Source organism: Bos indicus, chromosome 5, assembly GCF_029378745.1.
Source record: "Bos indicus isolate NIAB-ARS_2022 breed Sahiwal x Tharparkar chromosome 5, NIAB-ARS_B.indTharparkar_mat_pri_1.0, whole genome shotgun sequence".
Classification (NCBI taxonomy): Eukaryota; Metazoa; Chordata; class Mammalia; order Artiodactyla; family Bovidae; genus Bos; species Bos indicus.
In genome coordinates, this window is record NC_091764.1 from 50,457,727 (window position 1) to 50,471,072 (window position 13,346).

A 13,346-nucleotide genomic window follows, 5' to 3' on the forward strand; every position below is an offset into this window, starting at 1 on the left:
AGAGGTTGCCTCTTTCTCATCTACCGGCGCAAGAAGCCTGGCGGCTTTTCGTTCCAGCCTGGACAGCGCTGCCTGGGCTGCCGCTCTCCGGCCGCTCTCTTCGTTCACCCGAAGAGATGTCCCCATTGTTCGGCAGTAAAGCAGATCAAGTCCCCACGGACTCCTGTGGCCCAATTCCCGCCCATCCAGCTGTGGGAATCAGGCTTTTCCCGGAGAAAACCCCAGGAATTTAGTTTAGAGAAAACTCCTAAGTCCCACCCACCCCCAAACCCGCTCCCAGCCCCAGGGGAAACTGGAAAACCAGGAGAAATTCCTTTCTCCCGCTGTGATACGTGCACGCAGGCAGCCACGGGGACTGCCTTGGGACCAGCGACTGCGTCCTTCCAGTCAGCGAACGCAGGCAGGAGACAAGACAACAGGCATCAAAAAAGTTATTGTTACACTGCTGAGGAGGGTGGAGAGGAGCGGGGCGATAAGAGAAATTCCCGTAGTCGAGTTGTCCTGAGAATGAAGTTAGCCAGACTGGCTCTCCAGGGATGGGCGGACTCTCGGCTCAGGGAGAAATCCCGGCTGGCGCAGGTGGCCGTCACGCGCCAAATTCAGGTTCAAGAGCACCCGAGCGGGCAGTGGACTCTGGATTTCTAGGTACCGCGTCTATTGAAGTCACAGTCAGGGTTAAGGTGATTCTTGACGGAGGCTTGAGAAAATGATGGGAAGCCTTGAAAAGCACGTCCAGTTCTCCGAGCTTTTTTTTTTTTATATTATTATTAATAGAAGAGCGGGGAAGCATCACCATCACCGATACGCCGAGGAATCCGCGCTTTCCAGCCCCACCCCTGCAGCAGTGATGAAAAAAGGACAAATCACCGACGTAGGAAGTTGGGAGAAAGGAAAATCCTGGGGGAGAGGAGAGGGAGGTAGCGAGAGTAGGCACCGAGCAGCCTCCAACCACTGGGGCGAGAGGGAGCGCGATCTGGAGAAACAAACTCCGTATTAATAATTTGAGTTTGGAGTCCAGGCCTTTCGGAGATTGGGAGCGCACCTTCCAGGCTTCGCTGGAGTTGAGAAAGGGCGGAGCAGAGAAAGAGAACGGGAGACTCGACCGAGAGCCGCTGAGTTGGCTGGTGGGACTCTGAGCCCGGAGACGCCTGCAAGAGAGGGAGCAGAGCCCGGCAGGCGGCGAGCGCTGGCAGGAGGGAGCGCACCGCGCGAGGAGGCGGGAAGGGAACGGGCCTCCACCGAGGCCGAGGGGGCGCTGCATGGACAGCATGCGATTCTCCGGGAGCCCCAGCGCGGAGCCCGCGAGCAACTCCAGCCGGTGGTGGCCTCTGACTGCCGGAGGTGCCAACACCAGCGGGGACTCGGAGGCGCTCGGGGAAGACGGCGGCCCACAGGCGGACACGCGCAACGAGGAGCTGGCCAAGCTAGAGATTGCCGTGCTGGCCGTGATTTTCGTGGTGGCCGTGCTAGGTAACAGCAGTGTGCTGCTGGCGCTGCACCGCACGCCTCGCAAGACGTCCCGCATGCACCTCTTCATCCGCCACCTCAGCCTGGCCGACCTGGCCGTCGCCTTCTTCCAGGTGCTGCCCCAGCTGGGCTGGGACATCACCTACCGTTTCCGCGGACCCGACGGGCTGTGCCGCGTGGTGAAGCACATGCAGGTGTTCGCCATGTTCGCCTCGGCCTACATGCTGGTGGTCATGACCGCCGATCGCTACATCGCCGTGTGCCACCCGCTGAAGACGCTGCAGCAGCCCGCGCGCCGCTCGCGCCTCATGATCGCCGCCGCCTGGGTGCTGAGTTTCGTGCTGAGCACCCCGCAGTACTTCGTCTTCTCCGTGGTCGAGGTGAGCAACGTCACCAAGACCTACGACTGCTGGGCCAACTTCATCCAGCCCTGGGGTCTCCCGGCCTACGTGACCTGGATGACCGGCAGCGTGTTCTTGGCGCCCATGGTCATCCTGGGCACCTGCTACGGTTTCATCTGCCACCACATCTGGGGCAACGTCCGTGGAAAGACAGCAGGGCGCCAGGGCACGGGCGTCCCCGCCGAGGGCGCGGGCGAAGGCGCCTTGCACCGAGGAGTCCTGCACGCACGGTGTGTTAGCAGCGTGAAGACCATTTCCCGCGCCAAGATCCGCACCGTGAAAATGACCTTCGTGATCGTGACGGCCTACATCGTTTGCTGGGCACCCTTCTTCATCATCCAAATGTGGTCTGCCTGGGATAAGAATTTCTCCTGGGTCGGTAGGTGTCGGGAGGAAGGTGAAGAAATGGGGGCTCTGTGTTGGGAATAGGGGGAGTTGGCAAGGGAGAGAGAAGTGGGGAGAGAGAGTCTTTTCATACATCCTCTAGGGCCATAGTTCTTAACTTAGTGAATGAGAATCACACCTTGAGTAGAATGGTTAAAAGATACTGTAACCAGCTCCTAAAACCACAAATCCAGAACCTATGCCCTCCCGTCAGCCACGCAGTTACAAAACAGAAAAATTTACTCTCTGTCAAAGCACTAACAACAGCGTTAATACCCTGCTTTCAAGTCTGCTGGATTCAGGGAAATATTTATACTGTCATGACTGCTTTTTGCTAGCTTGTGAAAAGTAACACACTGTAAAATTTTTGTAGAAATGCCCAAAAATAAGGGTAAAACAGACATATTTTTCTGAAGAAAGATTTTAAGTTTTTTTAAGTTTTATTTATTCCTCATCCGGCCAACAAATATTATTGTGCATATTTTATGCTTGGTCCTGGGGGTATGAAGATTAAACGCCTTGCAGGAAGATTCTTAAGTCATTTCAATTTGGCATTTAGCTAGTGTTCTGTTTCTTAACATAATGTTTTTTTTTTTTTTCACTGTGCATAGGTATGTTGATGATTTCCATTCTTTTTGAATAGGATTTTGGTCACAGATCATGAATACCTTTAAGATTTGCATCTTAGCACAAAGTTTGATGAAATAATCTGTAATTTATTCTGGCATAACAAGAGTGAGAAGACCCAAATTTATATTTAATAAGGAAATGTCAGTGTTTGCCAATTATTCTTATCTTTAGAAAAGGTATATTCTCAGTGCCTAGTTCTACTGTGAAAGGTTATATTTATGTGGTTTGACAATGCAATTACACACACACACACACACACACACACACACAAAATGGTTCAAAGACTGTTGGAATTTCTTAATTCATCCGTTCTCCATAATATAATTTAGTTGTTCAAACCACAATCAAAGAGGGTTTTCTTTTAAAATTAAAAGAAGTTTCTAATTAGCCAAAGAAAACAACTAAACACTGCATCCTTCAGGGACCTAGTTCAACTATCCCCTTTGTAAAGAGTTCTTACTACAAGAATGTGTTTAATATCAAAAAAAAATTTTAATGACTAAATATGGTCCATAGTGCCATACTCTTGCCTAAGTTATCAGGATGCATACAGTTTGGTGTATGTGGCTATGGACTCTTGAGATTTCACTGAAATGACAGCCATTCTGTAAGTGCTGTCTCTATTAGCATATGCTAGTGCTAACACAAATGATTCAAGGTTTTATTAGTAAGTGATTCAGTATTCGTAGCCTCTTGAAAGTCTCCCTTATTCTACTTAAATATTTTAATAGTGGTTTAAAATATCTGAATTAATTTCAAGGCATCTTGCTCATGAAAATATTTTACAACCAAACAATTTCCATTCACCAACTATTTCCCTGATTGATAAACAAAATACTTCATTTTCTATATTGACCCAAAACATTGTCCCACTTTTGTGAACCAATAAAAGAATGAGTTTATCCAGTGCTTTTACTTGCGTTTGATTAGTTAAATGCTCTCCCCTTATGTTTTCCATACAGAGTCAGAAAACCCAGCCACCGCCATCCCTGCATTATTGGCTTCCTTGAATAGTTGCTGCAACCCCTGGATATACATGTTTTTTAGTGGCCATCTCTTGCAAGACTGTGCCCAAAGCTTCCCATGCTGCCAAAACGTGAAACGAACATTCACCAGAGAAAATTCTGACAGTATGAACCGAAGACCGACTTCCTTCACTAACACCAGAAGCCCCACCAACAGTATGGGAACATGGAAGGGCTCGCCTAAATCTTCCAAGTCCATCAAATTCATTCCTGTTTCAACCTGAGCCCCCTGTGTTCACGCAGTCTGACTCTTGTAATGGACTTTTCAGCCCATTGACTGGATCCAGCTAGAATTATTAGACAAATGGACTTATATAAGATATGATTAATCAATCTGTTGAGTACAAGACTGTGTTTCTCCTTGCATTTTTCACATTGCTACAAGCAAAAGCAATGAATTGTTTTATACAGAATGTTAATAAAAACATGCAACACTAAAATCTGCAGAACTAATTCCTAGAAATAACAGAAGCCATATTTCTAAAAGAATAATCATAACCACACTTTATATTTTTCTGTAGGTTTCCTTTCTTTTTATTTCTGACATAACTAAGGCTTGATTGGTTTAGAAGTCATATAATGTAGGGGCATTATTTCTGAACAAAGTAATTTCGTCATCAGCCTTAGGATTTGAAAGGAATTGGAAAGGACTTTACAGAAATTATGTTTCTGTCCAGTAAAATCAATTTGTGTATCAGAAAATGCAGCCTCTAACTGTGGCATGGAGATGGGATGGTGCCTTGGAGAGATGTGAGAGCTTGAGCCTTATTGATCATGGGGTGCCTGTTGCAGAGTGAAAAGGGGAAAGTTCTGTTAGAAGCTATAAATCACCTCAATTTCAGAAACGTGACTTTAAAACTGGCAACTTCCTCCTTTGGTTCCTCACATTTTATTGGATGTGAAAGGCATGATTACCAGGATATTGAAGGTTAGAGAAAATGTTGTCAGCTGGCCAATGATATCTTTTTGCTCTCACTGCAAAGTTGCTTTAAAGTCAGATTTGTATGACAGATACCTGATTTTCTTAGAAGGGCAGAAAAGACAGATTGCCCAAGGGACTATGGAGCCTAATCTCTAGAACATAGTAAACATGTTTAGACCAGTGTTCTAAGGTATCCTGTGCTATCCTGGATATTAACACCATCATTACATCCTGTTTGGGAAATCCAGATTCATAGCTGTGAGTCTTCTAAAAAGTGACTCAGGATACTGAATGTCCTCTCGTGATTATTTAAAAATAACTTGGACCTTCCTTCTGATCTCCCACCCATCTAACAGTTTCATAGTAGAGGAGAGACAGGGTTGGGCAGGATGAGGGCAAGGAAATTGAAAGAAAACTGCTCTGCATCTAGTCTACCTTCCTTCATTATTAAGTGTGTGACTTGAGGCAAACAACTTCAAATGACATAAAGCCTCCATTCACAGGGTTGTTGTAAGGACTAAATGAAATCAAGTGTTTGAAAGGATCTTCCTAAACTGTCAAATGCTATATGAATGCTACCTCTTGCTTTTATCATAGTATTCTGAGGAGGGGGCGGGTCTTCAAAACTTCACAGCTTTTTCCTGTTTACTTTTCACTAACCAGAATGTATTGGTTTCATATCTGGCATACAAAGTCCTAAAATTTAAATATAGCTCTGCTGATTCATTGGAGAGCGTCAGCAGCGGCCACTACATTTTAACTTCTGTCTAACCAAAGCTTTCCAATTTAAAGAGAGCATTTCTTTCCTCTGGATGCAGGTCTTTCATTTCTAGACAAAGATACATTACAATACTACTTGGCTGTTGTCACTGCATTCTTCATTAATGGAACTCAGTGGGGTTTTTTGAGCTATTTTGTATGGCTCCTTTTCCTTCTTAGAGACCCTGCAATGATTTGAGGATACATCATAAATACTTCGCACCCCTTAGAGGAAGTAATAGTTATTTTGATAGCATTTTTTTTTTTAACTTTGCAGATAAGAAACTGAGCATTGAATGGTACTGTCAGAGCTTGGAACCATTAACCTCACTCCTCTTCATTCTCTTACCTTTGCAAATTCCCTGGTGTTTTACTCCCTGGATTTATATGCATAAAAAAATAGTTTGCAAATGTTTTATAGAGATTAGCACCTAGGTTTTAGAATTCTGCTTTTTAAAAAATAACAAATATCTCCCCTAAAAAGCAATGACCACTATGAGTTATCAAATAAATTCTTCATTCTTCATTATTTGAGTCACAGAAGCATCTCAGTGCCCCTGCCCTCTGTAACGTTGTTAGCCCTTTTGACAACTTTTCTTTTGCAGCTCAAAACTAAAGCCTTTTGGGTTGGCACAAAGAACCCATTTTTTTCCTAAACCCAATTCCAAAATAATAACCTCATAGTTCTTGTATAGATTATTTCAAAATGTTGACATATATCTCCAAGTGAAAAAATTCTGTTTGAATTTCATTTCTAGGAACATCTCTCAACTAAGGTACAAATTAACCCCCCAGCTGTGTTCTCTCCTTTCAAATGCATCAAGAGATGAGATGTAGAACAAGGGCTGAGGAGGCACCAGAAGATCTGGGTGCTAGCTCTCCACTAGGCAAGTTCATGGTCTTATTCTCTGTGGTTTAGGCTGAGAAGTTTAACTTATCAGGCTGCCAAGCATTCCTAAAGATATACAGCCAGAAATGGTATTTATATCTCCCCAAACAATATCCCAAATTGGAAGAGTCCTGATTGTCTATTTCAGAAGAAAGAAAATGATAGGTAGTAAGGAAGAAGCATATGTTGGGAAGGGAAGATTTCCCTTTCTTGACTAAAGAAGACCTGAGATATAACAAATGAAGGGCTGCAGTCAAGGATAAATGTGTTCCATCAGCTTATTTTATTGGCCAGTTATCTGGGGGAATATCCTTCAAGTATACAATATTAACGTATCTATGTGGGTATAAAAAGTGAAAGTGTTAGTTGTTCAGTCACATCCAACTCTTTGTCACCCCATAGACTGCAGCCTGTCAAGCCCCTCTATCCATGGAATTCTCCAGACATGAATATTGGACTGGAGTGGGTAGCCATTCCCTTCTCTAGGGGATCTTCCCTAGCCAGGGATCCAACCCAGGTCTCCTGCAGGCAGATTCTTTACCATCTGAGCTACCAGGAAGCCCCATGTGTGTATGGAAAATGCAACTGATAAACATCTACCGGTAAGGAGGAACTAGCGGTACTTCTTTCGGACATTTGATAAACACTGACAATGAGAAAGTCATCTTTAAGTACATATTAAGTGCTTAATGGGTTAATTTTTGGACATGTGTCTTTAAAGTGTAAAAATAACTGTGAAGAAAATTAGTGAAATTCTTTAATTAAATACTTGTCCTACACACAGAACTTTCATCATCTGCAAATAAGTCTCACACCATAATTGAGGGAAGGGTGGTTTTTGTTTTCTTTTGTTTTTATAAGAAGAAGGTATTTTTATTTTATTTTTTGACAACATTGCATGGCATGCAGGATCTTAGTTCTTTGACCATGAATGGAACCCATGACCCTTGCAGTGGAAGCACAGAGTCTTAACCACTGTACCATCAGAGAATTCCTGGGAGTGGTTTTAAAGAGAAAAAAAAAGTACTCTTACTAACACGCAGTACCATTCCAAACTTATTATAGTTCCTAGAATGCACAACCATTGACGTTTGAGAAACACAATTTTCATTCTGTTACTCACAATAAAGTAACCAATTAGGTTAAATTTTATGTTTTTCAGACTCTAAAAGCTGTATTTTTATAGTATAATTGGATACTCAGAACTTTAAATAATAGCTTCAGAGTTTGACTCTACCATAATTAGAAGCCACCTGGAGAGAAACTTCTAGAAGACAATGGCACCCCACTCCAGTACTGTTGCCCAGAAAATCCCACTGATGGAGGAGCCTGGTAGGCTGCAGTCCATGGGGTCGCCAAGAGTCAGACACAACTAAGCGACTTCACTTTCACTTTCCACTTTCATGCATTGGAGAAGGAAATGGCAACCCACTCCAGTGTTCTTGCCTGGAGAATCCCATGGACGGAGAAGCCTGGTGGGCTTCTGTCTATGGGGTCGCACAGAGTCGGACACGACTGAAGTGACTTAGCAGTAGCAGTAGCAGAGAGAAACTGAGCCTCATCCTTAATTCCAAATATCAGAGATTTGATTCCTTTAAAGCCATGTATGGAGAAGGCAATGGCACCCCACTCCAGTACTCTTGCCTGGAAAATCCCATGGATGGAGGAGCCTGGAAGGCTGCAGTCCATGGGGTCACTGAGGGTTGGACATGACTGAGCGATTCACTTTCACTCTTCACTTTCATGCATTGGAGAAGGAAATGGCAACCCACTCCAGTGTTCTTGCCTGGAGAATCCCAGGGATGGCGGAGCCTGGTGGGCTGCCGTCTATGGGGTCACACAGAGTCGGACACAACTGAAGTGACGTCATCGTAGTAGTAGTAGCAGTAGCAATAGCAGTAGTAGTAGCAGTAGTAGTAGTAGCAGTAGTAGTAAAGCCATGTAAATTGGGCCGTTATGGATTTTCATACTGGAGGCTACTTTAAGCTCAGGGTAGGGGCCACCTGGTGTTAATTTGGCAATGCAGAAGCAATGGCTGTATGCCTGCCCTCTCTCTCCCATTGGTTCTCTCAGTCCCACTCATTAGCAACACTTGACATCATGAGTAGCACATGGAGAGTAAATACTAGAGAATGTTTCTAGATTACAATTTGACCTCTAACAATTTGAGCAAAAAATTAAGAACTCTTCATAAAAAGAGTTATTTCCTCAAAGTCCCCAAGAGGGCCTTAAATGAGTTGAATCACATAAATCATGAGATCCTATTGTACAATTAGGCATTTTCAGAATATTGTCCTAACTCAATTTTTAGGTACATTAAATTATTATGAATGAAAATGTATATGTGGTCTACAGTATGTAAGTATCAAAAATATATATTATAGGTGAAAATTAATGCCATTTTTTCTTTTTATTATAAATAATATATGTCTCATCATTTGACATTAATTTATATTTTAAATAAAAACAAAGTATTATAGGGTATAGTAAATTTTCTTGTATTCCAAGGTCAACTTAGCAAATTCAGAAAGGGAAATCTGAGACTAAATCAGATAGTAATATCAGAATAATTAACAATTCAGTTCAGTTCAGTTCAGTTCAGTCACCCAGTCGCGTCTGACTCTTTGCGACCCCATGAATTGCAGCACACCAGGCCTCCCTGTCCATCACCAACTCCCAGAGTTCACCCACACTCACATCCATTGAGTCAGTGATGCCATCCAGCCATCTCATCCTCTGTTGTCCCCTTCTCCTCCTGCCCCTAATCCCTCCCAGCATCAGAGTCTTTTCCAATGAGTCAACTCTTCGCATGAGGTGGCCAAAGTACTGGAGTTTCAGCTTTAGCATCATTCCTTCCAAAGAAATCCCAGGGCTGATCCCCTTCAGAATAGACTGGTTGGATCTCCTTGCAGTCCAAGGGACTCTCGAGTCTTCTCCAACACCACAGTTCAAAAGCATCAATTCTTCGGCACTCAGCTTTCTTCACAATCTAATTCTCACATCCATACATGACCACTGGAAAAACCATAGTCTTGACCAGACTGACCTTTGTTGGCAAGGCAATGTCTCTGCTTTTCAATATGCTATCTAGGTTGGTCATAACTTTCCTTCCAAGGAGTAAGCGTCTTTTAATTTCATGGCTGCAGTCACCATCTGCAGTGATTTTGGACCCCCAAAAAGTAAAGTCTGACACTGTTTCCACTGTTTCCCCATCTATTTGCCATGAAGTGATGGGACCAGATGCCATGATCTTTGTTTTCTGAATGTTGAGTGTTAAGCCAACTTTTTCGCTCTCCTCTTTCACCTTCATCAAGAGGTTTTGAGTTCCTCTTCACTTTCTGCCGTAAGGGTGGTGTTATCTGCATATCTGAGGTTATTGATATTTCTCCCGGAAATCTTGACTCCAGCTTGTGCTTCCTCCAACCCAGCATTTCTCATGATGTACTCTGCATATAAGTTAAATAAGCAGAGTGACAATATACAGCCTTAACGTACTCCTTTTCCTGTTTGGAACCAGTCTATTGTTCCATGTCCAATTCTAACTGTTGCTTCCTGACCTGCATACAGATTTCTCAAGAGGCAGGTCAGGTGGTCTGATATGCTCATCTCTTTCAGGATTTTTTACAGTTTATTGTGATCCACACAGTCAAAGGTTTTGGCATAGTCAATAAAGCAGAAATAGATGTTTTTCTGGAACTCTCTTGCTTTTTCCATGATCCAGTGGATGTTGGCAATTTGGTCTCTGGTTCCTCTTTTCTAAAACCAGCTTGAACATCTGGAAGTTCACAGTTCACGTATTGCTGAAGCCTGGCTTGGAGAATTTTGAGTACTACTTTACTAGCGTGTGAGATGAGTGCAATTGTGTGGTACTTTGAGCATTCTTTGGCATTGCCTTTCTTTGGGATTGGAATGAAAACTGACCTTTTCCAGTCCTGTGGCCACTGCTGAGTTTTCCAAATTTGCTGGCATATTGAGTGCAGCACTTTCACAGCATCATCTTCCAGGATTTGAAATAGCTTAACTGGAATTCCATCACCTCCACTAGCTTTGTTCGTAGTGATGCTTTCTAAGGCCCACTTGACTTCATATTCCAGGATGTCTGGCTGTAGGTGGGAAATCACACCATCGTGATTATCTGGGTCGGGAAGATCTTTTTTGTACAGTTCTTCTGTGTATTCTTGCCACCTCTTCTTAGTATCTTCTGCTTCTGTTAGGTCCATACCATTTCTGTCCTTTATCGAGCCCATCTTTGCATGAAATGTTCCTTTGGTATCTCTAATTTTTTTGAAGAGATCTCTAGTCTTTCCCATTCTGTTGTTTTCCTCTATTTCTTTGCATTGATCGCTGAGGAAGGCTTTCTTATCTCTTCTTGCTAAAATAGTTAGCATTTCCACACTTGAAAGTAGTTGTCTTTATATAATAGAGTTTCTGACTTAATATATTCTATGATGCTTTACTTCATTATTGTAGCAAATTTACTAAGAATTCATGTTGTATATTTAGTATTCCATTTTGGAACAGTTTTTTTTTAATGTTCTGTATCTCCTAGCTTATTAAGCTGTATATAAGAATTTCAATGTGTTTTCTTCAGAGAATTGTATGATTAGAGTTTTGAACAATATTGAGATGTTTTGTGATTATATCTAATATTTGGCCCTTTACAGGGGAAAAACAAAATAAAACACCTTATGGGTTTACATTGAAATAACTGGTATATATTTTACCCAGGTTTATTGTGTACTGACTTGATTCTACAAATAAAAACAAATACCAGCTTTGACAAATGGATAAAGAAAATGTGGTGTATCTATACAATGATATTCCATCATTAAAAGAATGAAATTCTGACATTTGCGGCAACATGAATGGACCTAGGGAAATATTAAGCTTAGTGAAACAAGTCAGAGAAAGATAAATACTATATGATATCACTTATATTTGGAATCTAAGAAATAACACAAATGAACATATGTACCAAAACAGATATAGATTCACAGATATCAAAAACAAACTTGAAGTTATCAAAAGGTAGAGAGAAGGGAGGAGGGACAAATTAGGGGTACAGGGTTAACATATAAGAACTAGTATGTATAAAATAGACAGGCAACAGGACATATTGTACAGTACTGGGAATCTTAGCCATTATCTTACAATAACTTTTGATGGAATATGACCTTTATTTTTTTATTTCATTTAACTTTACAATATTGTATTGGTTTTGCCATATATCAAAATGAATCTGCCACAGGTATACATGTGTTCCCCATCCTGAACCCTCCTCCCTCCTCCCTCCTCCCTCCCTATACCATCCCTCTGGGTCGTCCCAGTGCACAAGCCCCAAGCATCCAGTATCGTGCATCGAACCTGGACTGGCGACTCGTTTCATATATGATATTATACATAGTTCAATGCCATTCTCCCAAATCATCCCACCCTCTCCCTCTCCCACAGAGTCCAAAAGACTGTTCTATACATGAGTGTCTCTTTTGCTGTCTCGTATACAGGGTTATTGTTACCATCTTTCTAAATTCCATATATATGCGTTAGTATACTGTATTGGTGTTTTTCTTTCTGGCTTACTTCACTCTGTATAATAGGCTCCAGTTTCATCCACCTCATTAGAACTGATTCAAATGTATTCTTTTTAATGGCTGAGTAATACTCCATTGTGTATATATACCACAGCTTTCTTATCCATTCATCTGCTGATGGACATCTAGGTTGCTTCCATGTCCTGGCTATTATAAACAGTGCTGTGATGAAAATTGGGGTACATGTGTCTCTTTCCCTTCTGGTTTCCTCAGTGTGTATGCCCAGCAGTGGGATTGCTGGATCATAAGGTAGTTCTATTTCAAGTTTTTAAAGGAATCTCCACACTGTTCTCCATAGTGGCTGTACTAGTTTGCATTCCCACCAACAGTGTTAAGAGGGTTCCGTTTTCTCCACACCCTCTCCAGCACTTATTGCTTGTAGACTTTTGGATCGCAGCCATTCTGACTGGCATGAAATGGTATCTCATAGTGGTTTTTATTTGCATTTCTCTGATAATGAGTGATGCTGAGCATCTTTTCATGTGTTTGTTAGCCATCTGTATGTCTTCTTTGGAGAAATGTCTATTTAGTTCTTTGGCCCATTTTTTGATTGGGTCATTTATTTTTCTGGAATTGAGCTGTAGGAGTTGCTTGTATATTTTTGAGATTAGTTGTCAGTTGCTTCATTTGCTATTATTTTCTCCCATTCTGAAGGCTGTCTTTTCACCTTGCTAATAGTTTCCTTTGTTGTGCAGAAGCTTTTAAGTTTAATTAGGTCCCATTTGTTTACTTTTGCTTTTATTTCCAATATTCTGGGAGGTGGGTCATAGAGGATCCTGCTGTGATGTATGTCAGAGAGTGTTTTGCCTATGTTCTCCTCTAGGAGTTTTATAGTTTCTGGTCTTACGTTTAGATCTTTAATCCATTTTGAGTTTATTTTTGTGTATGGTATTAGAAAGTGCTCTAGTTTCATTCTTTAACAAGTGGTTGACCAGTTTTCCCAGCACCACTTGTTAAAGAGATTGTCTTTAATCCATTGTATATTCTTGCCTCCTTTGTCAAAGATAAGGTGTCCATAGGTCCATGGATTTATCTCTGGGCTTTCTATTTTGTTCCATTGATCCATATTTCTGTCTTTGTGCCAGTACCATACTGTCTTGATGACTGTGGCTTTGTAGTAGAGCCTGAAGTCAGGCAGGTTGATTCCTCCAGTTCCATTCTTCTTTCTCAAGATAGCTTTGGCTATTCGAGGTTTTTTGTATTTCCAAACAAATTGTGAACTTATTTGTTCTAGCTCTGTGAAGAATACTGTTGGTAGCTTGATAGGGATTGCATTGA

The 13,346-nt window shown here is 42.1% G+C and overlaps 1 protein-coding gene across 1 annotated transcript; it reads left to right on the forward strand.

Annotated features, from left to right (window-relative positions):
* Nucleotides 1-344: 344 nt before the first annotated feature.
* On the forward strand, nucleotides 345-4,347 carry AVPR1A (arginine vasopressin receptor 1A). Its single transcript, XM_019960894.2, has 2 exons — nucleotides 345-2,247; nucleotides 3,845-4,347. The coding sequence occupies exons 1-2, from the start codon at nucleotides 1,260-1,262 to the stop codon at nucleotides 4,129-4,131; spliced, it is 1,275 nt and encodes a 424-aa protein (XP_019816453.2). The 5' UTR covers nucleotides 345-1,259; the 3' UTR covers nucleotides 4,132-4,347.
* Nucleotides 4,348-13,346: the final 8,999 nt, after the last annotated feature.

What these genes read in the sequence shown, in the direction of transcription:
- AVPR1A (XM_019960894.2), top strand. Translation starts at nt 1,260, where the DNA reads ATGGACAGCATGCGATTCTCCGGGAGCCCCAGCGCGGAGCCCGCGAGC. An exon ending in TAAGAATTTCTCCTGGGTCG is followed by an intron (nt 2,248 to 3,844) that starts GTAGGTGTCGGG and finishes TTTTCCATACAG; the next exon opens with AGTCAGAAAACCCAGCCACC.